The 25,359-nt window shown below is 40.6% G+C and overlaps 1 protein-coding gene across 3 annotated transcripts in view; it reads left to right on the top strand.

The window, feature by feature from the left end:
- The window catches only part of GRM7 (glutamate metabotropic receptor 7), a 418,392-nt gene that overhangs the window by 198,515 nt on the left and 194,518 nt on the right, over positions 1-25,359 (top strand). For all 3 annotated transcript variants that reach the window (XM_080995649.1, XM_080995648.1, XM_080995647.1), the window contains exons 3-4: positions 16,533-16,674; positions 25,020-25,174. In XM_080995649.1, coding sequence (XP_080851775.1) covers positions 16,533-16,674; positions 25,020-25,174 — 297 coding nt within the window. The remainder of the gene's footprint in view (positions 1-16,532; positions 16,675-25,019; positions 25,175-25,359) is intronic.

Here is a 25,359-nt window from a genome sequence, read left to right as displayed (position 1 = left end):
CCAATATGTTTTGCTGCCTGAAGCTAACACCAAATCTCTCTCCTCTCCCCCCACCCCTCAGCACTTGGGGTAACACTTTTAAAACTCTTGTTGCACCATTCTGACATAAATCCCTACCTCCTCCTTCAGTTCCTCATGGTGCAGCCTGAAGCTGATCACCTCACGCTGCTGCATAGCAAGGCCAGGCCTGGCTGGACAGCAAAGGATGGACACAGCTTGATGTAGGCACATTTTTATCACTAAATAAATCCTAAACCTATGTACTTGGGAGCATGCCCCTTTAATCACAGTGGGATTTACTTCTGAATAAAAATGCATAACCTACTTGGGCTGCAAGATTCGTGACCATAGTAGCTTTCAAACTATACATTAAAAAAGAGCACACCATTCGGCATTTAATAAGAACTGAGTCATCTTAGTAGCCAAGCCTCTCCTGCTTGTACACTCAGCGACAGCTACAGGGGAGGGACTGCTAGAACCAGCAAGGACCAGATTTCCCACTTGCCTTGCTGCACCCCCATAGTATTCACTTTCACTCTCTCTTATATGTTTATGGCAACTGCCCTCTGCCTTTTTGGTGTGAACATCAATGGTTGTGCATGTGTGTGTGTATGTGTATTTAACATGTTAAGATTTTGTTGTTTTGAATTTTTATAAATTGCATTGCATTTTTTTTGCATTTGTGTGCTACTTTCTGCAAGCCATCTTGAGGGCCTCTTTTGATTGCATGTACATAAACAATAATAATAAGCATCCCAGGTGCTGAGACTAGTTGCCTTTTCTTGTGGGTTCTGGCAATGGACACTTCCTTGGATGACTTTAATGAGAATTAGACAAGGAAATGTATGGATAGGGCTACCTGGTGGTGTGAACCATGGCAGCTAAATGAAACTCGGTAAAATCCAGTGGATGGTTGAAGGCGAAGGGAAGAGCTGCTTCCTTCATACTGTGCCAGCTATCTTTCATGCTTGCTCCATGCTTCTGGAAAAAAGATGCAAGACTAGATGGGTTTGTAGTCTCATGCAGCACAGCCACTTTTATGGTCTACTCTGCTGTGATCCATTGCCTCACCTGCAATAGTCAACAGAACTCCAGGAGTGGGCTTCTACAGGTAGTGGGAGAGGTCAGATGAAGAGAATGCAGGCAGTGATCAGTGAGGTTGTTGGAGCCCAAGATCCTTTTCATATGTTGGCTGTTACTCCTCTGTGTGTCCACTCATGATGGGGTGGAGGCAGCAATATGGCAGGTAAGCACGGGGCCCTGTTCACTGAACATGTGGACAATTGGTACCATGTGCATTTAATCTGCTGATGCCCAACAGCCCTTGGCATGAAGTTGGCTATCATTCTATATTTCAAATCCATAGGAAAAAAGAGAAGTAAGGAGGATTGTGGCGTATCATTTCTTTCTGATTTCAGTCCTCAAGCAGGAGCCTTATTGCATATGTTGCAAACAAAATCGTAGCTGCAATATTCATTAGGAAGGAAAAGAACAAGCCAGCTCCTACAACAATTTTTATAGCCATTTAATGGTGGGATAATGATTTAATTTATCTTTTCTGGAGGCCAGGATTTTTCAATGTCTTTATTGCAGTGTTGACAATGTTGTGATAAATTTACCAGCCCTCGCTAAGCTATTTTGCTTCATCACCTAGTAACTGGTAAAATTTTGTTAACAGCCATAATGCAATGCAAGACAGAAAGGAGCTCATTTATCTGCTACGGTCTCATTGTCAACCAACGCTTATGTAGCATTTGATAATATTCCTGCAGATATAGAACACTTTTGAGTTTGAACTTCATGGGCAGGGCAATCCAAACTTTGAATCCATGGTGCTGGAGGGGTCTAAAAGTGGCAAGGGTATCACTTCACCCAGCCTTGCCCCAGCTCTGGTGGCAGCAGTGAAGTCCTCCCAGTGATGAACACCTCAACACACGTTCTCCAAATGTGGTACTACAGGTGGTATCCCTATCATCAGTAGCCAGAACCAGTAATTCAGAAACTACCCAGCAGCAGGGATCCAGGCCTCTTTGCTGCACTAACCTGTAAACCAGCCCAACAAAAGTGCATTTTCCCATGCCCCTCCCACCTTCCACCCTCGCTGGCATCAGCAGCAAGGCTTAGTGGGTGAAACTCTGGTTGTGCTGCTCCATTAATCCTTGCTGCTTCCAGATCTGGACTGCCGCCTCAGAGTGATTCATGCGCTTATATATTTGCTTACATATTTGCTTCTAAAAATATGCCCACCTGATGTAAGATCTGCTACCTTAATTGCAACAATAATAGACATTGGGTTTAAATAGATGTAACCTGGACGCATCAACTATGTTTTTGTTGCAGAGGTAAGGTAATCAGGATGGAATGTGTGGCATTATTTCATCTGTTTGAAAGCTATACTGTGTGATAGCTATACTCCTGATACAGAAGGCTGCTTCAGTGACATAGTCATTCACATACTTACATGACTAATTGGAAGCTTGAAAAAAATTAAAGAGTTAATTAAAATATGCCAGAGTGAAATGGATGGCAAATGAACCATATAATTTTGTAGCACCCCATTATGCCTGTTTTGGTTTGACCAAGGGCTGATGCAGATGACCTCTAGTTGTGTGGCAGTGTAACATGACATTGTTTCCTTCCCCAAATAAATAACCTAGTCCTCATAAAGAATTGGGCAATTTGATTCATGTAGCTATTTGGTTCATGACAGCAGGTGTGCTTGAAGTGCTCACAATGTAGGCTGCTTCATGATTGTCACTTCTGTGAGATGGTCCTGAAAGCAACCAGTAAATTAAATTCAGAGTTTTGTTTGTGGAAGTAGCAACATTATAGTCAAGTCTGCATGTAGTATTTCATGTTTTGTGCACGCCCTCACCCTGGGTTCTGGAGGTTATATGTAGGTATAATGACTAATAGCCATCAATAGCCTTTCCCCCAATGGATTAGTCTAACACACTTGTACAGTTGTTCAGTTTACCGTCTGTCTGAAGAGTCCTGCTTTTGGTGACATGATTTCCAAGAACGGGCTCCATTGCCCATATGCAGTCTGAAGGTCTCAAAAGAGAATGACTCTGCATTGATTTGAGGCAGAGTGATGACTGACGAGGTAGCTTTATTTGTGTACCAATATGCTAGACTGTTTTGTTAATAGAGCATGGAAAATACTTTAAGCTTCTTTGGGAAGGTATGCTCATTAAATTTATCTGTGAGAGCACTAGCACAGATGTCCCATGGCTAGTAAAAAAAAAGGGAGATGGTTCTGAAATAAGAAACCTGTTTTGGTCGGAGAATTTGTTTAAATAAGCTAGTGTTTCAGGTTGTTGTATGCTAATAGCTACATCACATGATGGGTCTTTATAAAAAGACCATGGTCTAAATAATAGAAGACACGGCAGTAATCCTCTGCAGGAGATCACTGAAGTCACCTGTAGCTCCCTGCTCTTGACTTACTCCTGTACTTGCCTACCATACTTTACAATCACAATTCCTTTCCCCTGCTTACTTCAGTTGTGGCCTTCCTGCTGCCTCTGCACTGTCATTATGCTTCCTGTTAGGTTTGCCGTTTCCACGATTATTCGACAGAGAGTCCTCACTGCTCAGGCATTGAGAGAGTTAACAATTGTCTTATAGATGCTCTAGAGAGACAGTAATGGAACAGAGCTTGGGTGTCCACACAGCTTAAACTAAATGGGGTCTTATTTTATCACACAGATGTTTTAAAAATAATGCTTATATCAACCATATAAGACTGGTGCATAGATTCTCCACTTGTACATTGGATCGGGCAGATTTCAATCTGATTGGCTTGGAGGTTCCAGTCAGTTGGACAGTCACTTCATTCTCAGCCTTGGCCTAAGAGGGTTTCCAGTTCAAGCCCCATATTCCGGTAGGCTTCAAAGATGTAACAGTTTGTGTAAATTCAACTTCAGTTCAGCTTGGGAGTTGGTGTGGTGCAAAATAAACCAATATAAGTGTGGTGTAATGGTTAAGAGTGGTGGACTCGTAATCTGGGGAACTGGGTTCGCGTCTCCGCTCCTCCACATGCAGCTGCTGGGTGACCTTGGACTAGTCACATTTCTCTGAAGTCTCTCAGCCTCACTCACCTCACAGAGAGTTTGTTATGGGGGAGGAAGGGAAAGGAGAATGTTAGCCGCTTTGAGACTCCTTCGGGTGGTGATAAAGCAGGATATCAAATCCAAACTCCTCCTCCTCCTCTTCCTCCTCCTCCTCCTCCTCCTCCTCCTCCTCCTCCTCCTCCTCTTCTAAAGCTATACTAACTCTGATTAAACTTTGCACAAGCTTGTTTTTAGAGTACTGCAAACTGGATCTAGGTAGAACTGAATTTAAACTTCCATAGGTAAAACTGAAAGAGAGCACTTCCTTTGAAATCAGCAATGCCACACCCCAATATAGAAACTGGGTCAGAAAGAAAAGAACCAGACTCTTAATAACATGCTAGGTGGAGTTTTTCGTTTATTCTTTTTTGACAAAGCATTCTGCATATTAAAGTTAATACAGTTTTCAAATGCCTATTTCCATATCACCTTCTACACTCAGGAAAAGTGAAGAATGACTCATGATCAGCTGCTACCTGATATCTCACTCTCCCTTTGAAACAACTTGGATATTTTTAAGGTTGCTTGGGAAACAGTGTGACAGACTCGATGAGAGAAAATATTTTGGGGGGGGATTGTTCTTGCCTTTCTCTGAGAAGCGATTCACATGGATGCTTTTCATGGGCTTGCATGGCTGCTTCAAAGAACATGGACGGACCTTGCCACACTGTTCTTTTATTTCTGTTTTACCAGCTCTTTGACCATATAATAAATTTTGACTCATCGAATTATTAGTTGGGGTTCATCAAGACATTTGAAGCACTTTAGAGGTGCAGTTCTTATCATTGGCCATGATGATGGGAGCTATGTCCAACACCATCTGGGACCCCACATATTTCCCATTACCGCTTTATATGCGAAGACCAAACTCCTTTCTCTGAATCCCCATTCTTACGTATCTAAAGCACTGCAAATTGTGTAACAATGTGGTGACAGAGGAATTTAAGATAGAGAAAGGGACACAACAAGGCTGCCCAATTTCCCCATTGCTGTTTATTTCGGTCCTGGAGGTTTTGCTAAATATGATCAGAAGGGACCATCTGATTAAAGGTATACAGGTCGGAGCTAAACAGTACAAATTGAAAGCTTTTGCAGATGATTTAGGATTGACGTTACAGGAGCCAGAATCTAGTACTAAAAGAGTATTAGAATTGATTCAGGAATTTGGTCATGTGGCAGGATTTAAGTTGAACAAGTTAAAAACTAAGGTGCTTGAGAAAAATTTAACACCGATTGAGAAAGAGAGGTTTCAGAAGGAGACAGGTTTAACATTGGTTAAGAAAGTAAAATACTTGGGGGTTAACATGACCGCTAAGAATTTAAACCTATTTAAAGACAATTATGAGAAATGTTGGTCAGAAGTGAAAAAGGATTTAGAGATATGGTCAAACCTGAAGCTTTCCTTGTTAGGACGAATTGCTGTTATAAAGATGAATGTATTGCCAAGAATGTTATTTCTGTTTCAATCATTGCAAATCTTGGATAAGATGGACTGTTTCAAGAAGTGGCAGAGAGACATTTCTAGATTTGTCTGGCAGGGCAAGAAGCCCAGAATAAAATTGAAAATATTAACCGATGCAAAGGATAGAGGTGGATTTGCCCTGCCAGACCTTAAACTTTATTATGAATCAGCAACATTCTGCTGGTTGAAAGAATGGCTGCTTCTTGAGAACACAGACATTTTGGACTTAGAAGGTTTTAATAATGTTTTTGGGTGGCATGCATATTTGTGGTATGACAAGGTTAAAGCACATAAAGCATTTAAAAACCATATTGTCAGGAAAGCATTGTTAAATGTCTGGATAAGATATAAGGACTTACTTGAAAACAAAACCCCAAGGTGGTTGTCACCGATGGAAGCAAAGGCTCAGAAAAGGCTCAATATGGAGGCCAAATGGCCGAAATATTGGGAAATTTTGGAACAGGAAGGAGACAAACTGAAATTGCAGAGTTTTGAGAAATTAAAAGACAAAGTGCGAGACTGGCTTCATTATTATCAGATAATGGAGGCATACAATTTGGATAAGAAAATTGGTTTCCAGGTGGAAAAATCAAAATTGGAAACAGAACTGTTAGAACCCAAAACTAAGATTTTGTCAAAAATGTATAACTTGTTGTTGAAATGGAATACTCAGGATGAAACGGTGAAATCTGCTATGATTAAATGGGCACAAGATCTTGGACATAATATTATGTTTGCTGACTGGGAACAGTTGTGGACCACAGGTATGAAATTTACAGCATGTAATGCCCTAAGAGAGAATATTATGAAAATGATATACAGGTGGTACATGACACCAGTCAAGCTTGCAAAAATCTACCATTTGCCCGATAATAAATGTTGGAAATGTAAAGAAAATGAAGGTACATTCTTTCACCTTTGGTGGACGTGCCCAAGGATCAAGGCTTTCTGGGAGATGATATATAACGAATTGAAAAAGGTATTTAAATATACCTTCTTGAAGAAACCAGAGGCCTTTCTCCTGGGCATAGTCGGCCAATTGGTGCCAAAGAAGGACAGAACTTTTTTTATGTATGCCACAACAGCAGCAAGAATTCTCATTGCAAAGTATTGGAAGACACAAGATCTACCCACCTTGGAAGAATGGCAGATGAAGGTGATGGACTATATGGAATTGGCGGAAATGACTGGCAGAATCCGAGACCAGGGAGAAGAGTCGATGGAAGAAGATTGGAAAAAAATATAAAGACTATTTACAGAAATATTGCAAAATTAATGAATGTTAGAATGATGTCGGATAGAAACTAAGTGGTCTTTAGCCGAAATGTTATAAGGGAATATGAAAAAAATGGTTTATTAATAGGTAAAAATCTAAAATTACAAATACTTTATGATTAACGATTAGGATACATAAAGAGGGGAGGGATTTGTTGAACTAATAACTGAATTGGAATACAAAAAAGGGAGGTGTGAGGAGGTCCTGGAAATAAGCAAAGGAAGGCTAAGTAACGGAAGGAAGGAATTGTTTTTAACTGTTTTTATTTTGTATTTTTCTTTTTTCTTTTTTTCTTTTTTTGTCTTGTAATATTCTGAAAATCTTAATAAATATCCTATTAAAAAAAAAAAAAAGCACTGCAAATTGTGGCCAAAAATGAACTCGGAGCCAGGGCAATTCATACATCTGCTCCCATTCAGCAATGTGCCCAGAAGTATTTCTTATATCTCTTTAAGTTGAGATGCTAGAGACTGAACACTGAGTCTTCTTCTACAAAGCATAAGTTCTACCACCTTCTGTTTAGTATGCCAATCTGTTCCTGCTTCAGTGCTCTTTTTTCCAAATAATAATAATAAAAAAGTCACTGCAGAATCAAAGCCAACCAGAGAACCCATAGAGAATGCTGTGATATCATGGTATTATGTTGGGGTTGCTAACGTGGTGCCTTCCATATGTTTTGGACTACAGCTTTCATAATTCCTGACCATTGCTCATTGTCCACAACATCAGGAGGACATTAGGTTGGCTACCCCTGAGATAAATAAATGCAGCAATATTGTGGTGCTCTGTAGCCAATTCACACACGAGGATGTCACTAATGGCAAACATGTCCTTTATTCTTTCCCTTACTTTGAATGGGGAAGGCAGAAGCATATCTTTGATTGCCTAGACAACCAGCAGGTCTTTCCTGTCTTCACATGCTGCACTGGAGGTTCCACTGCCTGCCAACTGTGCAAAACAAGACTGTTCGTTGTCTTGATCCAGCTTTAACTGCATGGCAGAATGTGGATTAGGACCACAACTTGTCAGTTATGTGTGACGCTGGATGAGGGAGTGTTAGACCCTTTTAAAAAAGGGGGGAGACATTTTTAATAGGTTCCAAACTGTTTATGAAAAGTGGCTCCCCAGTACAAATTCAAAGAGCCTTTTTGTCTATTTTCTTGAGCTGTTTGAGATTCACGGAAGGACTGTCAGAGGGCACCTCTCTTAGTCATCAGTTTCCATTTGGTTTCAAATCAGACACAGACAATCCAGACAACAATAGATCTTACTTTCATCTGCCTTTCAGCTCCAATGGTTATCTAAAGATAATGACAAGAGATTCTGAATTAGGGATTTCAGGTAATTTTCTGGTTCAACATTGAAAGCACCATAGCCCAAAAAGAGGGGAAGAACAGTATTTCACCAAAGGAAATGTGGCAGAAATCGAAGAGTGAAGATGAGTCTGAAATACCATAATTAACCACAGGCCAAGTAGGAAGAGCAACTGAGGAGGAGCATGCAAGAACACAACATTATTTCAGCCAATAGTGCCAAATACCATATGGCAAATTTCAAAATCCATAATATGCTATCAGTCCTCCTATACCTGCTGCTTTGTACATTCAAATCTATGCTGTGCTCTGCAGTCACTAATCTATTAAAATTTAGAGAACATTCAAGCTGGCTTCCTATAGAATGTACAAATGCTACCTACCGCTTAGTCATTATGCCTTTCTTGCTCGTTGAATTTTTTTTCCCCTTAGTTGACAATGACTGCTTGCCTTGAAGGCTGCACAGTCATCTGAAATAGGCTGGAACACTATGCATCTGTCCAAGAAAATAAATAAATCAGAAAAGCTTTATTTTTTATTTTTTTTAAAGGCTTTGTGCTTGCAACTTGTAAAATGCTTCACTATCTAGAGGCGGTCACATTAATACAGAGACTGGAGAGAAATCCTTGTAAGAATGGCACAGCACTGAACAATCTCTTAAATTACAGTGTGGTGTTCCAAGAGGCAGTTCAGAAAAATAAAACAATGTCACAGAGCATAACATTCTCCTGGGCATGCGGAGGTTGCAGGAAATTGCTTTGGGCAATGGAGCCAAATCAGTGTTGGAAGGTATTGTTTGTGAGCAGTGTTGCAACCAGTAATTCTAGGTAGCAGACAAATGACTGCAAATCAGAAATGGGCAAGCATCGATGCCCACTGCCTACAATGAAATTGCACTCAAAGACAACAGGCAAACAAACAAGTTTTCTATCCTTCTCTCTATCCAGATAAAGGACATATCACAAGTATTCTTTTGCTTCTATTTTGCTTATCATTTTATGGTCCCACACTATACCAAACATCACTTTGGCAACCCTCTTTTGTAGCTCTGTGTTTTGCCACTGTAAGGAAGCAAGGCAATGTACCACCAGTGCAGTCTTTCTGTCAGTGCAAGCTTTTCAGCTTGCAAGATGGAAGGACCCCCTCCTGCTTTCCCTCCGGGCTGTTCTGTGGGTTCTTCTGCCCCCCACAAGCCAAATTTGGAGGGTGCATGGGGAAGGAGAGGGGAGAAAGCCCCACTGCAGGAGCAGAATTTTTTGCACTGGCTTCTTCTAGGAGGGCTAATTAGTTGAATCTCACCCTATGCCTTTATTCAGGAACAATGTGTGCCACTGTCTGTCCAGTATCTGTGGAATGGGAGCCTAATAACAGTTCATTTGTCGCCTTGCAGAAACCATAACTAAAAGTCTGAGGTGTGCAATGACCTAAGCTAAAAGGATAAGGTTAAGAAGATGTAAAGAATGGGAGATTCTCCTAGGCGATAGCACTTCACAAATAACCTTGCAAGACTGTAAACCGGGGAATCAGATAAACTGTTCAGTTTTGTACAAGCCCATGATTTTTATCATTTCAGGGTCTTCCTCAAAATAATTAGCAGGAGGCACAGTTATCCTAAGCAGATAATTTGTGGTGCACATTCTCTGACCCCAATCCGAGCCTGCCAGCTGTCCTATTTTGGCCTCTTGGGGGGGAGGGCACACAGGGCAAGGTGAGATTTCTGTGGGAGCATCCCTGTTATCTGGTCAGCTAGAGGTGCAGGAAACTCATAGCAAACAAGAAAGCAACTGGAATTGAGGAACAGAAAGTCAGAAGTGATTTCACCTGGACATTTGTAGGGAACAGGCCATAGGGGATCTGGGACACATGTTTAGGGGCACACAGGTGGTTGAGTTTCACGTCTGCAAGTAGTTTTTCTCATTGGACCAGGTTTCTGGTTCATCCTCATTGGGATCAGACCCATGGTTCACATCTAGTATCTCCTCCCTTTTAGGATCTATGACCAATTCACTTGTGAGACCATGACCAATCTTAGTACCCCCCCAAAAAATATCTGGAAGTTTATATTCGATGGGTAGTGATTATGAGGTAATCCCCAGGTTTGATTTCTTAACATAGCCATTTTAGTTTTAGGGGTTAAAACAAACCCTTCATATATCTATTTATTTAATTTCTGATATGACAAAAAAGTCTAATGGTTGATGCTCAGATTCTTGTGAATGCTAACCAGAGAAAAGATGTGATGTGGTTGGTTATGTGTCATTTATGCATACACAAATAATTTTGCTCCTCCGCAGGACAATTCTTGCAAAATTAACAATTGAGAATTCATTACATTGGACATTGTGGAGTTAACAAGTTATGAGGCTCTGTAATTACCTATTTTTAGATAAGAATCAATCCATCAAGAAAAACTATTCTATCTTTTCCATCTCTTCCATAATTATCATTTACACCATTCTTAGCATTCAATTTAGTCTTCCAGCGACTGCCTTGATTTTGGTAGATTAAAGAAGCTTGATTTAACTGTCATAATAAAAGTGAGTCTTTGAGGTGATAAAATGCACCAGGGAACTGCATTAAAAATGCACCAAAAATTACAGTGACAACTTTAATAGAATAAAGTTCTTAATTAACTCATCTGTGCTAGACATTTTTCGTTTCTCTGCCAATTTACACACTATGGCTTCTGTTTAATTTTGCTTTAGATTAGGTTTGCTGTGGGGAAAATATATAAAACCAACCAATAAACAGAGAAACATTTAAAATTATTCAGTAAAAAAATTCCATATGGACAAGTTCCAAAGGAATCTTAATTCTCATTCCACACAGAAATTCTCTGCAAAAAAAACAAAACAAATTATGCTTCAAGTGCATATTGCATCCATATTTATTAGGAAACAGTCATATAAACCCACACTTTATATGTTTATTACAGCATGATTCTTAACTAATTCATCTTCATAACCCCAAGGAATGCCACTGTTGTATTAGGTTTTATGTAGCCAAAACGGCATCATCCATGCACATGAGGGAGGTATCAGCAGACTTGGAAGAATACTGACTGATTTCTGTGACTGGTAATCAAAATCCATGGGAGTACACTGGGAATATCTTGGAAAAGGGTTTGGTTTTCTGACTGGAATCCTGAACAGGAGCACTGCACTGCAACACATTATCAGATCCCACTTGTGAATATGACCATAATATTTGCCGTTCTCATCTCTTACAATTTGATGATAGCTAGAAACCAAATAATTGTTATGCTAGTCCTGTGAGCCAAAGTATCTGTATAAGAGGGAGGGACCATGTCTCCCCCATGCAAAATGGCAATTGGCTTTTGACATAAAGAAGAGATTAAATGGGAGTTTGTGATATGGCACAGTGTGAAGAAGATCAACTTCTTTTTTAAAGTAAGCTAGAACTTTATATGCTGGCTATCCTTTACTCATTTCTTGCTCTACATATTGGAGCAGCCATCTTGAAACAACTTGCTGTAGGGAGTAACTGACAGCTGTTAAGCTAACATGGCCTAAACCCATGCAGCCTTGGATTTTGACCTTGTCAGATTTCATAAAGTATTCATTGTAGGGCCTGAACAGCCTATAGACATGAGCCCTTTAAGAGATGCTGATTTGGATTTCATGAGAATATCTAGAGGGCATCTCTTATTTTAGATGCAAGGTATATCGGTCTCTTAGAAACCTGTATGACATAAAGGTGAGATATTGAGTATGGAAAGGTGAAGGCACAGGAGTTCGTTATACATAAGGCATTATTTATCAAAGCAAATATTTTAAAGGAGTTATTCAATATGTTTCCTCTGCAGACTAGTAACGTACTGGATTTTCTGAGAACAAATTCTGTTTCTGGGTGGATAAACTGCTACTTGATTGACAAACAAGTGGCTTTGCTCCCTGAATCTGTGATTAATAGTTCAAGACACTTGATTGCATATACATTTGTGTGTGCGCATGCACAAATGTGATTTGGTGAGCTAGGCATATTTCTACCCCATTTCAATTTGATCCACATAGGCAAAAACACTTATAAGCCCAAATATATCCAACACAACATAAACTCTTCTGTTAGGTGACAGTTTCAGTTGGGGATACATTTACAAATCACATGAGTTCATTTTGATTATGTTACATACCCATTCTAAGGTCTATTGAGCCTTCTCAGGAGAAAAAAACAACACCTCCTACATGTTACACACTAGTGTGCTTCAGATGGCATTTTTTTTATAATCTAGCTTTTCCTTTTTTAAGTAGAATTTCATCTGACTTTTTTTTGCTAGGGTTGGTCTAAGATCTTTGTTGTTGTTTAGTCGTGTCCGACTCTTTGTGACCCCATGGACCAGAGCACGCCAGGCACTTCTGTCTTCCGCTGCCTCCCGCAGTTTGGTCAAACTAAGATCTTTAGCCAGTCCTTATTCAGCTTTCCTCCAGAGGTGCACAGGGGCCAAGGGGGCATCTTCCTGCCTCCTCCCCAGAGCCTAGTAAACGCTGGGCTTTGGGAAGAAGGAAGGAGGGCTCTAGGACACTGCCAGAGCCTCACACCTCCTTCCCAAAGCCTAGTGCCTAGCTGAGAAGTACATCCTAGAATTCAGGAGGGCTAAGAAACTAGCCCAGAATAAGAGAGCAAAATATGGGAATCCAGTGTAACTAATTTTATTAAATTTATATAGTGCCTTTCATCCAAAGATCACAATAAGGTTCATGGTCTAAAAGTACAAAATACATAAGAGAATAACAACCAAAATACAAACAAACAATAACACACACACACTGGCATAAAGTGTGACAGACCCAGACTTTGATCAGGAGCGGTGATACTGCCAATTGAGCCTACCTCAACCCAGCAGAGGGGGAAGAAGCCTTTAAAATAGTTTAACTTACACCACTCTTTTTTTTACTTATGTAAGTTCTACCAGGTTGCCAGATCATGTGACAGAGCTGAATGGAGTTAGGACTCAACTTAGGTCTGTCTCCCTTGCCTGGTCCTTCCCTAGACACTTCCACAGAATACCCATTTTTCAAGGACTTGACTTGCTTGACCCAGCTGGCTGAGCTGGGATGGGTAAGTTATGCTAGTGTGTCTTGGGCTGAGCCAGGGTTGGGTACTTAAGTCAGCGTAGCCCAACTGTCTCCCTCTTGTTCTTTCTCCACAAGTTGGCTCTCAGTCCAGCTCAGTCCATTCATCCATGGCAAAGTCATGTTCCCGAGGCCCAGTGAGCAAAAGCAGTTGCTGGGTCCAAAGAAAAACAAACTTTATCTCTCCCACTTCTTTACCAGTTGACTGCAATAGTAGTCTGTTGTTGTTGCTTGCTTGCTTGCTTGCTTTTGGACGGATGGTTACCAGGGAGTGGGCTCCAGTCATTTATTTCATCTTCTCAGTCAAAGTCAAACAAACAAATATATACATGACATTCTAAAACCTATCATATTTGGATCCAGGGCAGCATCCATCCGGATCCAGCCTGTCTCTTAGTGTAGACCCAGATCATTGAGCCTGAGCTTCCACCAGCCATCATATTGGCAGGATTGGCAGCAAACCTGATGGAGGATATTATTATTATTATACATTTTTCTTTAAGAAGTAATATCATAAATGATCAGATGCATATATCTTAGCCTTATAATAATGACAAACTGTGCCATAGTGACATCTGCTGGAGGACACTACAGCTGTTATGAGATGTGACAGGATAGATTGGTTTCCTCTGATGAAACTGCAAAGATCTGGAAACGACAGAGAAGGAACCAATTGTGAAGCTGGAAATTAGACCTTTGGAAATGTGATTCCTTTGTGTCGTGATTCTTTTCTCTGCAGTGCCTAAGGCAGAATCGTGAATATCAGTAGCCTAGCGTTTAAAATGTCATATAACTTAATACCCTTAGTAGTAAATATCTGTTGCACGTTAAAGCCCAAAGCACTTTAAGCAACCATGTGAATGAGATCCACGAGAATAGGACTTATATATCTTTATTAGAATTTGAGTTGGTTTACTGTACCTACACGGTAAGCAATATGATCATTTGCATACAAATTGTGTGACATTTATTTATTCATACAATTTATATACTATTTATATTTAAACAAAAAACGGCTTACCACAGGTTTATATTTAAATTTACATTTTACGTATAGTAGATGTGTTTGCACAGCAATTAGAAAACATTTTTAAAAATAAGATGGCAAGTTGGCCTCTTGTACTCTGTGCTGAATTGGCTGCCCTGAATTATGGTAGCTGTCCCGAATTGCACTCAGCAATAGAACCTTCTTCTTCTCCTGAAAGATTGTGTGAGGAAAGTCTCACTTTGGTTTTATGTTTTGTCTAGCAGGCTGTTCTTTGGGGATGTTTCAGGCTAAATGGTTTAGTGTCTCTATGCTACCTGTGAGTACAGCCAGGGACAGATAGTGCTGGGAATTTAAATGACTTGGACAATTCAGAAGCAATTGGGTCTGTCTGCCAAAGAGACTCGAGCCGCAGGGGAAAGTAGTAACTATAAAGTCAGGCAATTTTCACAATATTGTTTGGGGAAATGGATTTTCACTCCCCACCCTTCCCTTTATGTATCACTCCAACGCTTTAACACCATCCCCGTTGAGCAGAGGCTCCACATGGCTGTACCTCGCACGTTTGCTGTGCTATTAATAAGCTTAAGGTTAATGTCCAAATGTGTCCCCGTTGCAGTGGACAGGCCATTAGAGCAGGTCTGACCTAGTGTTGGAAAGAAACAGGGGAGGGGAGAATAGTAGGAAAGTTTATCAGATGCCATCTTCTATCAAAATAAAGAACAGGTTTTCTGGAGGAGGAATGCATAATTTGTGCACAGTGCTCATGTCTGTGCAATTCTGACACACACACGCTGCAAACATAAAGCATATATTAGATTTTAAATTAGTTAGTTGATGTTCATGAGACAAAATTTGTTTTGTAACAGTTAAGACCAAAGGCATCTCTGATTGATTGACTGATTGATTGATTGATTGATTGACTGACTAACTGATTGATTGAGTTTTGCATCTCAGTTTTTCTTCAAGGTCAGGCCAACATACATGATTCACTACCCTCTCACTTCAGCCTCAAAACCATCCTGTGAGGCAGTGGCTACCCCAACATCACTTAGGGAGTTTCACATTTAGTGGAGATTTGAACCTGGCTGTCCTTTGTTTTAGTTGGACAATCTGCAGCTACACTGAATATTTAAGAATTCAGAACAATCTGTTGTTGATCAGAGTGAGCCTGAGGGCACATACACATCGACCTCTCACCCCCACCATTCCCACAGAACCCTAAACTAGGTGTTAACATTACCTGAGTTTACAAAGCAGTGTGAAGGATGGGCATCAGATCTTATTACCTACCACCACCAGTCCTCATGTGCTTTTTTTTTTTTTTTTTTTTTGCAGTAGCAGAAAGTAAGTATACCACTCCAAAGTTCAATAGAGATCACAATGCAGAATTGAAAGCAAACTCCATGCATGAGGTTTTTTTTTCCTTTTGAATCATCTTTAACTTTACCTTTCTTTACAGCATCATGCCACCTCTCTCTCTCTCTCTCCTTCTCCCTCTCCCTCGTCTGTTGACAAGCACGTTCCTTCTCAGGTTGTTATCACCTCTCAGGAAACCTTTCTTAAGCTATAGTGAAATCCAGCCAAAGGTGAAATTGTGGTTAGAGTTCCATCTGCGTACAACTTGCCAAAGCCCTATGTGGGATGGCCGCACCCCGGAACCTGCTATGTCTTTTGCTATGTTTTGCTGAATCTTCTCCAAATGCAGCTCGCCTGCAGTGCACAGATCCATCTCTCTTTACAGGCCTTGGATTCACACCACTCTCAATTATTATGTGAGGGTAACAGGGATGGACTCATTCCACGCCATGAAGTATTTTAGGTGAAAAACCAAAGTCCAAGCAATGCTTCTACACACTTGGAGGGCAGTCTAGATTTTGGGAAACCTCGTAAGGTCTGGGATATTTAATGGAAATCTAATTCTGGATTCAGATTTTCAGATTTATCTGCATTTTTCTTCCTTTCCCTCCACTTCTAATCATTTATACTGCCTTGTTGATTTATAGGGTACCCTAATATTCCTGAATTATTAATCTTCACAGTGCCAGGTTGGACTAGCTGAGAATTTCTGAGGTAGGTTAGGCTGATCTGATTACTTGCATATGAACATCTAGATATCTTCATGGCTGAGTGGAAATTTGGATCCGTTTTCCCCGGAGTTAAAACCGCATCCACTGGACCACACTGGACAAATGAAGTCTTCATCTAACCACTATTTCCCCCCCAGTATTCCTTCTTGCACTAATTTACAGATTTTAGCATCTTGTCTTCTTTCTTTCTATTAACAGGTAACCTCTGCATTGCTCAGTCATTGAAAATCCCTCAGGATCGCAAAGACAAGACCTACGAATTTGATAAAATTATCAAGCTGCTCCTAGATACTCCCAGAGCCAGGGCTATCATTGTATTTGCCTACGATGAGGATATAAAGTAAGGATGACTGGAGAAATTAACTTGTTTACACATAATGGCTTTGTGGATTAGCAAGAAAATATAGAAAATAATTTCAAAACCATATATACATAGAACAGAATGTGCATCTCAAAGTAGTAGTGGAAGTTTTTGCGAGCTGCATCAGTTTTGTGTATTAAAATTTCTGTGCATTACACGAACAATAGATATTGATACACAATTGTTCCTGGACTGTACCACTTCAGACTGAAGGAGGGGGATTATATGGCTGAATTCTTCCCCATAGGAAAATTCCCTCCCCATACAAAACTGGTACACTAGCAGAAAATGCTAGCAGAAAACACTCAGTAGAACTTTTCTCCATGGCCTCTAGTATACTATGTACATAGAGTGATTATCTACCTATCTATCAATATGTCCATCAAAACATATTTATAGTTAATATACAGTTATGTGATTGCTTGTCTGCAGTCTGAAGTGGTAAATTCCAAGAACCATTGTCCTACGTCATATGCGTGAACTAGACCTCATTTAATTTTTCGGTACAACTAAAGGGATGGTAAGAGCCAAAGGAATTAGCTGGTAGTGCAATCTGCATCTCAGATCACGTGCTTGCAATCCAAATATTTTGTACTTTACAGCAAAGGCCCTCTGTAGCTAATTATATTGCCCTTTGCAGAATTCAGTTGCTTTGCAATTCACTTGCAAAGTAGCTAAACTGCAAGGCCTTTGGTCTGGGAACTTGATGCTTTGACATTTAGCCTTGCCAGACCAGAGGTGCAAAATCAAGGCAGAATTCACCAAGAGCTCAGTTACTATGAAAATTCATTAAATGTAGACTTTTTACAATCCGAGTTGTTTGATAGTCAAGATCAAAGCTATTGCAAGCAGATTTGTAAATGATGTTTAGCTAAAATAGGGCTGCCATACGTCTGGATTTTTCTGGACATTACAGGGATTTCAAAGGGGGGGATTTCCGAAAGGTGGCGCTTTGTCCTGGATCTTAGGCAGGTCAATCGAAAAATTGCAGGTTTTTTAGCATCAACAATTTGTAAAAAAATTAAAAAGCTCAACAACTGGTTTTTACTTTTTGAATTATGGCAACCCTAAGCTAAAACTTGGCAAACAATAAAGAGAGAAAATCCTTGATGTAAACATTATGATCAAAATTATCTGAAGATTGAGATTAATTGGGAGAGGGAACAGAGGAGGGCAGACCCTTCTTGCAAAGTGTCTATGCCATGGGAAGGCAAACTAAGGCCCGGGGGCCAGATCCGGCCCAATCACCTTTTAAATCTGGCCCTCAAACGGTCTGGGAATAAGTGTGTTTTTACATGAGTAGAATGTGTTCTTTTATTTAAAATGCATCTCTGGGTTATTTGTGGGACCTGCCTGGTGTTTTTACATGAGTAGAATGTGTGCTTTTATTTAAAATGCATCTATGGATTATTTGTGGGGCATAGGAATTCGTTCATTTATTTATTTTTTCAAAATATAGTCCAGCCCCCCACAAGGTCTGAGGGACAGTGGACCGGCCCCCTGCTGAAAAAGTTTGCTGACCCCTGGCAACACCAACACAGTAGTAGTTCCTTAGATGAAAAAGCTCCATCTTGCCTCTGTTTTTAAATAAAAAAGCTGTATTGATATAAGTTACCATTTTATCTGGAGACTGTGTTGCATTGATTTAATTTTAACCAAGATGAGAGCTGATTAAGAAACCAATAACCCCCCAAAGTCTTAGAAAATTACTGAGCAATTTGTGGGATAGAAAATGCAAGATACATAAACCACTAAATTATTCAATCAGTACTCAGGCTGAACATATTCACAGTCTTTGGGACAGGAAGATAAAGGCTGCAATTGTTGTCAACTGAGAACCACCTTATTGAATGATTGTCACATGGTTTGGAATGACTTGTTTTCAATTATTTGAAAAATATAAGCAATGTTTCAGAAGACAAATGAAACAGAGGAAGAAAAAAATGAAGGAAATAAGGAGTAAGGAGTCTGAGAGAAGAAAGGAGAATGAGAACGAGAATAGGCATAAAATAGAGATGCTTATGACTTGAACCTGCAGAGGTGAAGGTTTGCATGCCATTTTGAAATAAGCAAGCAAATAGTTAATGGAGATCTGCTATCATTACTCTCAACACAGCCCACTTTTCATTGGCTGCTGCCAAGGCTGGAGCTAAGATAGTTAGAGGAACATCTTCCATTGTCCTGACCAGAGAAGGCTGTTGATTGGATGTGACAGGATACACTTCACGGGGTGAGGGTTGGAAGGGCATGCAAATATTCAAACTGACTGAAAGGGAGACAGCTGGGGTGGTGTCATTGAACATGCAGGTACACAGTGAGCAGGCACCAGAGGAGGAGGAGGGCAGTAAGCAAGAGAGGCGAATCAGCTGCTTCTCCTAGCCTGCAGCTTGAGGCAACTGCCTCACTTTGCTTCATCACTGGGCCAACTCTGCTGCTCAGGTCCCGCTGTGAAAGTTGTTTCACCTTGAAGGGAAACCCACACAACTTCAGTTCTAGCTTCCAGCTCAACAGATTCTGAATAGCACCTGTTTGCTACAATTGCTTGCTACTGATGAATCAGAGGAACCAAGGGCATCCAAGAATTGTTGGGCTTTGGAGCTGTTAAAATAAACTATTATACAGGTGATTTCAGGTAAAACGGAAGATAAGTGACATTAGAAATGAAACAATCCAAAGCAAAGCCAATTCCATTGAAGAAAGCCTGAAACCTGATTAAAAACTGCTGGCTCTCTCTCTCTCTCTTTTATGAAATGATACCATTAAGGGGAAGAACTAAGGCACTGTTATTCAGTAATATGTTCAGTTTATCCTCTTCCAGATTGTGCTTTGCAATATAATGAAGTAACAAAAGACAAACAATTACAGAACCTGAAACCATTATTGGAGCTATGCAAGGTTTCTGGTAAAATCTGATGATGACAGTTCCGTTGTTGTTGTTCTTCTTCTTCTTCTTGTTGTTGTTCTTGTTGTTATATAACAATTCAGTAGAATATATGAAATGAAATAAAAAGGGGGAAGTACCAAAAAGCAAAGACAAAAACCATACCCCAAGATTCACAGCCATTACCACATAAAATAAAGTACATTTTCAGTAGACTACACATTGAATTCCCCTTTATGGATCACTGCCTTGCCGTGGCGAAGGGGCTTGAATAACTCAGAGAAGCTATGAACTATGCCAAGCAGGGCACCCAAGATGGACAGGTCATAGTGGAGAGTTTTGACCAAACATGATCCACCTGGAGGCGGAACCGGCAAGCCACTCCAGTATCCCTGCCAAGAAAACTCCATGGACAAAGACAACAGGCATATAAAAGTTATGACGCTGGAAGATGAGCCCCTCAGGTCGGAAGGCATCCAACATGCTACTGAGGAAGAGCGGAGGACAAGTACAAGTAGATTCAGAGCTGATGAAGCGGCTGGGCTAAAGCCGAAAGGTCGCTCAGTTGCGGATATGCCTGGAAGCGAAAGGAAAGTCCAATTCTGTAAAGAAAAATATTGCATAGGAACCTGGAATGTAAGAACCATGAACCTTGGTAAGTTGGATGTGATCAAAAATGAGATGGCAAGAATAAATATTGACATCCTGAGCATCAGTGAACTAAAATGGACGGGAATGGGCAAATTCAGTTTGGATGACCATCATATCTACTACTGTGGGCAAGAAAGTCTTCTCGAAGCTACCAGCATGAGTTTGACTAAACTGCGGGAAGCAGTGGAAAACAGGAGTGCCTGGTGTGCTCTGGTCCATGGGGTCACGAAGAGTCAGACACGACTAAACAACTAAACAACAACAACACACATTGAATTAGATGTTGTACAAAAACCCTGAACACACACAACATTGTCTAAGTGTTGTTCTTGTTGCCAATATCACAGTGTCCACTCATAGCCACCCAGAGTGGCTGGGGAGACTTTGTGATTGATTTATTAGTCTATATAACAGAAGGAGGCAATATTGTGCCCTCCAATATTGTTGTTGCTGCTGTTGCTGCTGCATGGCCTATGGTCGGGGATGATTAGAGCTGGAGTCCAAGAGCATCAGGAGGGCACAAAATTGGCTCCCCTGCAGTATAACATTGCAAAGTCACTATGCAAGGCCAGCCTGCAGGACCTATGCTAGCAAAAACACTTTAGGGAAACGTTGTCCACAAATCTGACTCTGGATTTTCCACAAACACAAAAGCCTCTTTTTTTCTTTCCTTTTTTAAAAAGGGAAACCAGTCACAATGCAGTGTCAAGCTGTAGTTTAAAGATTTATTTTAACATTTATTTTTAATATATTGGATCAAGTTGCCACATATGGTCAAATCATGAATTTGTTGCCCTCGGACTCACACACTTCCCTGTCCCATCTTCCCTTCCTCAGTGGCTCCTTTGTTCAGACAACTGCTTGTTTTGTGGATATTACATGAAGCCGAATTTTGTCTCTGCATATCACTTAATTAAGAAAATCAATAAGCAAGAGAAATATTGTAACAGTAACATCAGGCAGCTGCTGGTTTCTGTATATGGTTGGTGGGTGATTTGCAGGTTCTGCATGGCTTCCTTTTATATTGCTTAGCTGATCACTTAAATAATTCCATGTGGTGTCCTTCTGAATGCCATTGTCACCAACAAGCCTAGAGTGCCCTCTTTATTCCATGGAGGCATATAGACAAATAGGCAAGGAGGTCCAGAAATGTAGTGATATCCTTCTTCTCTGAATCAGTGGCTGGAATCCAACGTAAAACGAAGGAAATCATTCCATCAGTGCAAGGCTTCTTTTCTAGTGCAATGGAATGTTCTCCAGCTCTCTTCCACCCCACCTGTGTGCCTCCTAAAGCTGTTTTAGAGATTTCCCCAACCCAATGGAGCAGATTTGGAGAGGGTGCAGGACATGCAGAGGAAGGAGTGGGGAGTCCATTTGCACAGGTGGAAATCCTTGCACTGATAGGATGGTGAGTAGAATACATCCCCAATATATGTGCTGGAATCCTGTAACAGATATTGAAGAATTTAGTATTGCTAAAATGAGACATGGTTTGATAGCATCCTTGTTTCACTCACCTGAGGCATTTATGCATAGGAAATATATCTCAGCATTATCCAGGACACATGCATACATGTTAAACCCAGGCTGGACTCTACACATCTGCAATGCCAGTTAGGTACAGACAATGTGAAGGTCTCAAATGTTGGGAGTGATGCCAATAACCAAAGGTTCCCCCATGCAACACATTGCTCATACTCTTTCAGTAAATGATGCTTGTAATTCCTATGTTAGAACTATAGCTCAGAAGTGAAGAAAGGGATGTCCTATGCTGGCATGCCTTTCCATTGACATGAGTGCCTATTCAGCATGAGTTATGGATGCCAAAGGGTGATTTTGCAAGAATGATTTGTGGATGGGAGCAACAGCATATAAGGAGTGTGGCAGGGCTCGCACCAGTGTGTTGCCTCATTGTGCCATCCCTGGTGCCATTTGCAGTCGGGCTGTGGGACTGGTGCAAGCAGAATTATATATATGATGAACTTTGTTAAATCCTTTGCTGATGCAAGAACCACCATCCTATTTTGTTCCTGCCAATCAGCTGAAGCCATGCTATTCTCCCTGTCTCCCCACAGTGAAAAACCTTCCATTCTAGCAGGTTTCTCACTTATTAATTTTAAACACACATTTTAAAGACTGAGAAAACTATTGTAAGGAAGTGTGCCGAAAGTGTAATGAATGGATAAATGTCCATGGGCAGAAACTACATGCTGATTTTGAAATATATAATGAGATAATCCCTGTGGATATTCAGTTTTGGGGAGGCCAAAAATTTCATGAATTCTTATTTCACAAGTTAGTTGAATGCTAAAATTGTCCATCACTCTTCGCTTAAAGACACAGACCTGTTTATTTTACTAGAGTGTCTGTGCGCTTATGCACATCCTTCCTGTTGTGAAAAAACGTGTTGTCATTTCATTAGTTTGCAGGAGCCTCTTCCAGCATTCCTTGAGCCACACAATTAATATTGCATAGAAGAGGGAGTGGGGATGAATATGCTTGTTGTTAAGTTGTGGGTGAACATATCAGACGACACAGCGATTCTTCAAACAGCTCTTGTTTATTCACAGGCCAGGATAGAACTGAACTGAAGGGTTCAGTCAGCCTGCTTATATAGAGCTCCAGTACAACGTTACTGTAACAACGTTCTAAAACTATCCAATCACTGAACATCACTTTCGATCCCTTATTTGCATAACTATCTACAGTATCCCCCTGCTGGCCCGGGGTGAGAACTTCAGTACATAACACTTGTCCCATCCCTCTGTTGCTGTTCCTCTTGCCCTCCATGAGTTGGTGAGATAGTGACTGCACTGGGAGCCTGCTCTAATCCATGTAGGATCGTCACACATTTTAGAATGCTAATTTTCTATGCGGTGCTTGAGCACGCTCATTCTCCCTTCCTTGCCTGTACAATGTTAATTGCACGGAAAAAGCCTGAAGAAGGCTAGGACGTTAGGCTATCGCTTATAATTACGTCTTGCTTTTCTGTGCTCTTTACTGATATTGCTTTAGTGCTGGGGTATTGCTCAAAGACTGAGCTATTGCACTCCTTCCTTGTTCCGTGCAATTAGCTTGATTCCACAGCATCTTGTGTAATGTCATCGTTTTTCTTTTTTCTGTTTCACCAGTCAATCAACTGTTTGGAAAGTTGTGGCAATATTTGAACACTTGTCTGATATGGCAATTGTGCCTTTTTTTTTTTTTTGCTTTAGGAAATGAAAACCATGGGCATTCATTGCAACCTTCCTATTACGGGGGAGAAGTCGCCTTTCCAAGTGCAATCATATCCATACTTTCTTAACCATTAGGAAGGAAAATAAGATAGGGGTATTTTCTTCAGTATGAAATGTACTGTAGCTAAATGCCCATAGACCTTTTTGTATAGATTATTCTACAGGGAAGTAATTAGCACTGAAATTACCATGGCGATAGAATGAGGAGTGAAATGTGTTGTAAAATCAAGATAAAAATAAATTTCCAGGAGAAGTAATTCTACATTTTGCATTTAGGAAGACATAAACTATACTATATATCACATTCATTGAAGCTTTAATTATGTTAGGATTGCCATATTTCAAAAAGTAAAAGCCAGGACAATAAAAAATGGTTGAGCAATTTTGTTGAACAAAATCCACATGTATGGCAGCCCTGAGTTATGTTGTTGCCCTTGGGTGTCAAACAAACTAAAGGGTTAAGAGATTCACAGTACAATCTTCTGCTTGTATGTTCAAAATGTTTTGGATCCCACTTTGATGCTTCAGATAGAAGGTCAGATCATCTCAAACTGATTTGGACAACACCTAATCTGCCTTAGATTTGAAAAGCCTGAAACTACAGATGTCTCCCCATTGCCTTTCCTTCTGAGGTGCAGCTTAAGACAGCTTTCTATATTCAAGCCTTTAAGGGGCAGAGGATACAAGCCTCGTGCTCCTCCTTTTTCATAGCTGTAATCTGACTGCCTGGAACTTACCCCTTCCTAGTATAAGTTGTCAGCAGCATCACTTTTAACAGAGAGGTGGTACCCTGTTCTCTCTGTACTGGCAGCCAGTGAGAGGGTACAGGGAGGACTCAGGTTGTGGGCGTTTGGTGGAACTCTGCATACCAGGTTAGGAAGTTGGTGTCAGTACCAGGTAATGCTTTCTCTCAAGCCATCCTTGGGAGTCCTGAGTTCTGCAGCTGTCTCTGTTACCACAGACACACATCCATGTGGTGAAAACACTGGCACAGTTTTAGATTCGTTCTAGACCCCACTCAGAAGCACTATGATTGCAAAGTCATTGCCTGGTTGGTCACAAAACTGTGCCCCTATTTCCACCCCCTCTTTCTTGACAGTTATGAAGAGCTTTGTAGAAAATGGACTATGTTCTTAACTCTGGGGCCTGACTTGCCCCAGTGAATTTCTGAAGGAGGTTAAAAGCTTCAGGAGCAGCCCAAATTGTGGCATAATTTCTAAATGACCGGTGGATATATTTTTTAAGCATCCTTGATTTTGAAATCACACAGCTGCTTCCTAACTATATCAAATTGTGTAGCTGATTGTACCAGTCTAACTTCCAAAGCCAAGAAACAATGGAAAGCGAGACTGAAAGCAGCCTTATGAGGCAGCACTCAACTTCCAGTTATGGGGATTCATTGTTCCAGCTCATTAAGCAACCTTTCTCTGCTCGCTATTGTTCCCAAGTGAATAAGTATCACTTTGACTTTCCTTCTCTCTCCCCCCACTTTTATATTTGTGTAAATTATAAATGTTTCTCTCAACTGAATTGAATTGAATTGTTTCTCTCTGCAGGCATATCCTTGCAGCAGCAAAAAGGGCTGATCAAGTTGGCCATTTTCTTTGGGTGGCATCAGACACTTGGGGCTCCAAAATAAATCCTGTAATTCAGCAGGAAGATGTCGCCGAGGGAGCCATCACCATTCTGCCTAAGCGTGCAACAATAGAAGGTAAGGGTTTTGCTCTCTGGTTTCACTGAATGGTCCTCCCTTGTTTTACATGTAGACTGTGAACCTAACTTCATGTTAAACCATTGTCTCATATATTGTAAGTTTCAGATTCGTAAACACAATGCAGCTGAATTTAGGAGAAGCCATCTTCCTAACTGTGTAGGCTGCTGTTACAAAAATCTTTA

Source organism: Podarcis pityusensis (genome assembly GCF_964106645.2).
Source record: "Podarcis pityusensis genome assembly, chromosome: 2".
Taxonomy (NCBI): domain Eukaryota; kingdom Metazoa; phylum Chordata; class Lepidosauria; order Squamata; family Lacertidae; genus Podarcis; species Podarcis pityusensis.
The sequence above is the reverse complement of the archived record's forward strand: the minus strand, read 5'-3'. Positions and strand labels throughout refer to the sequence as shown.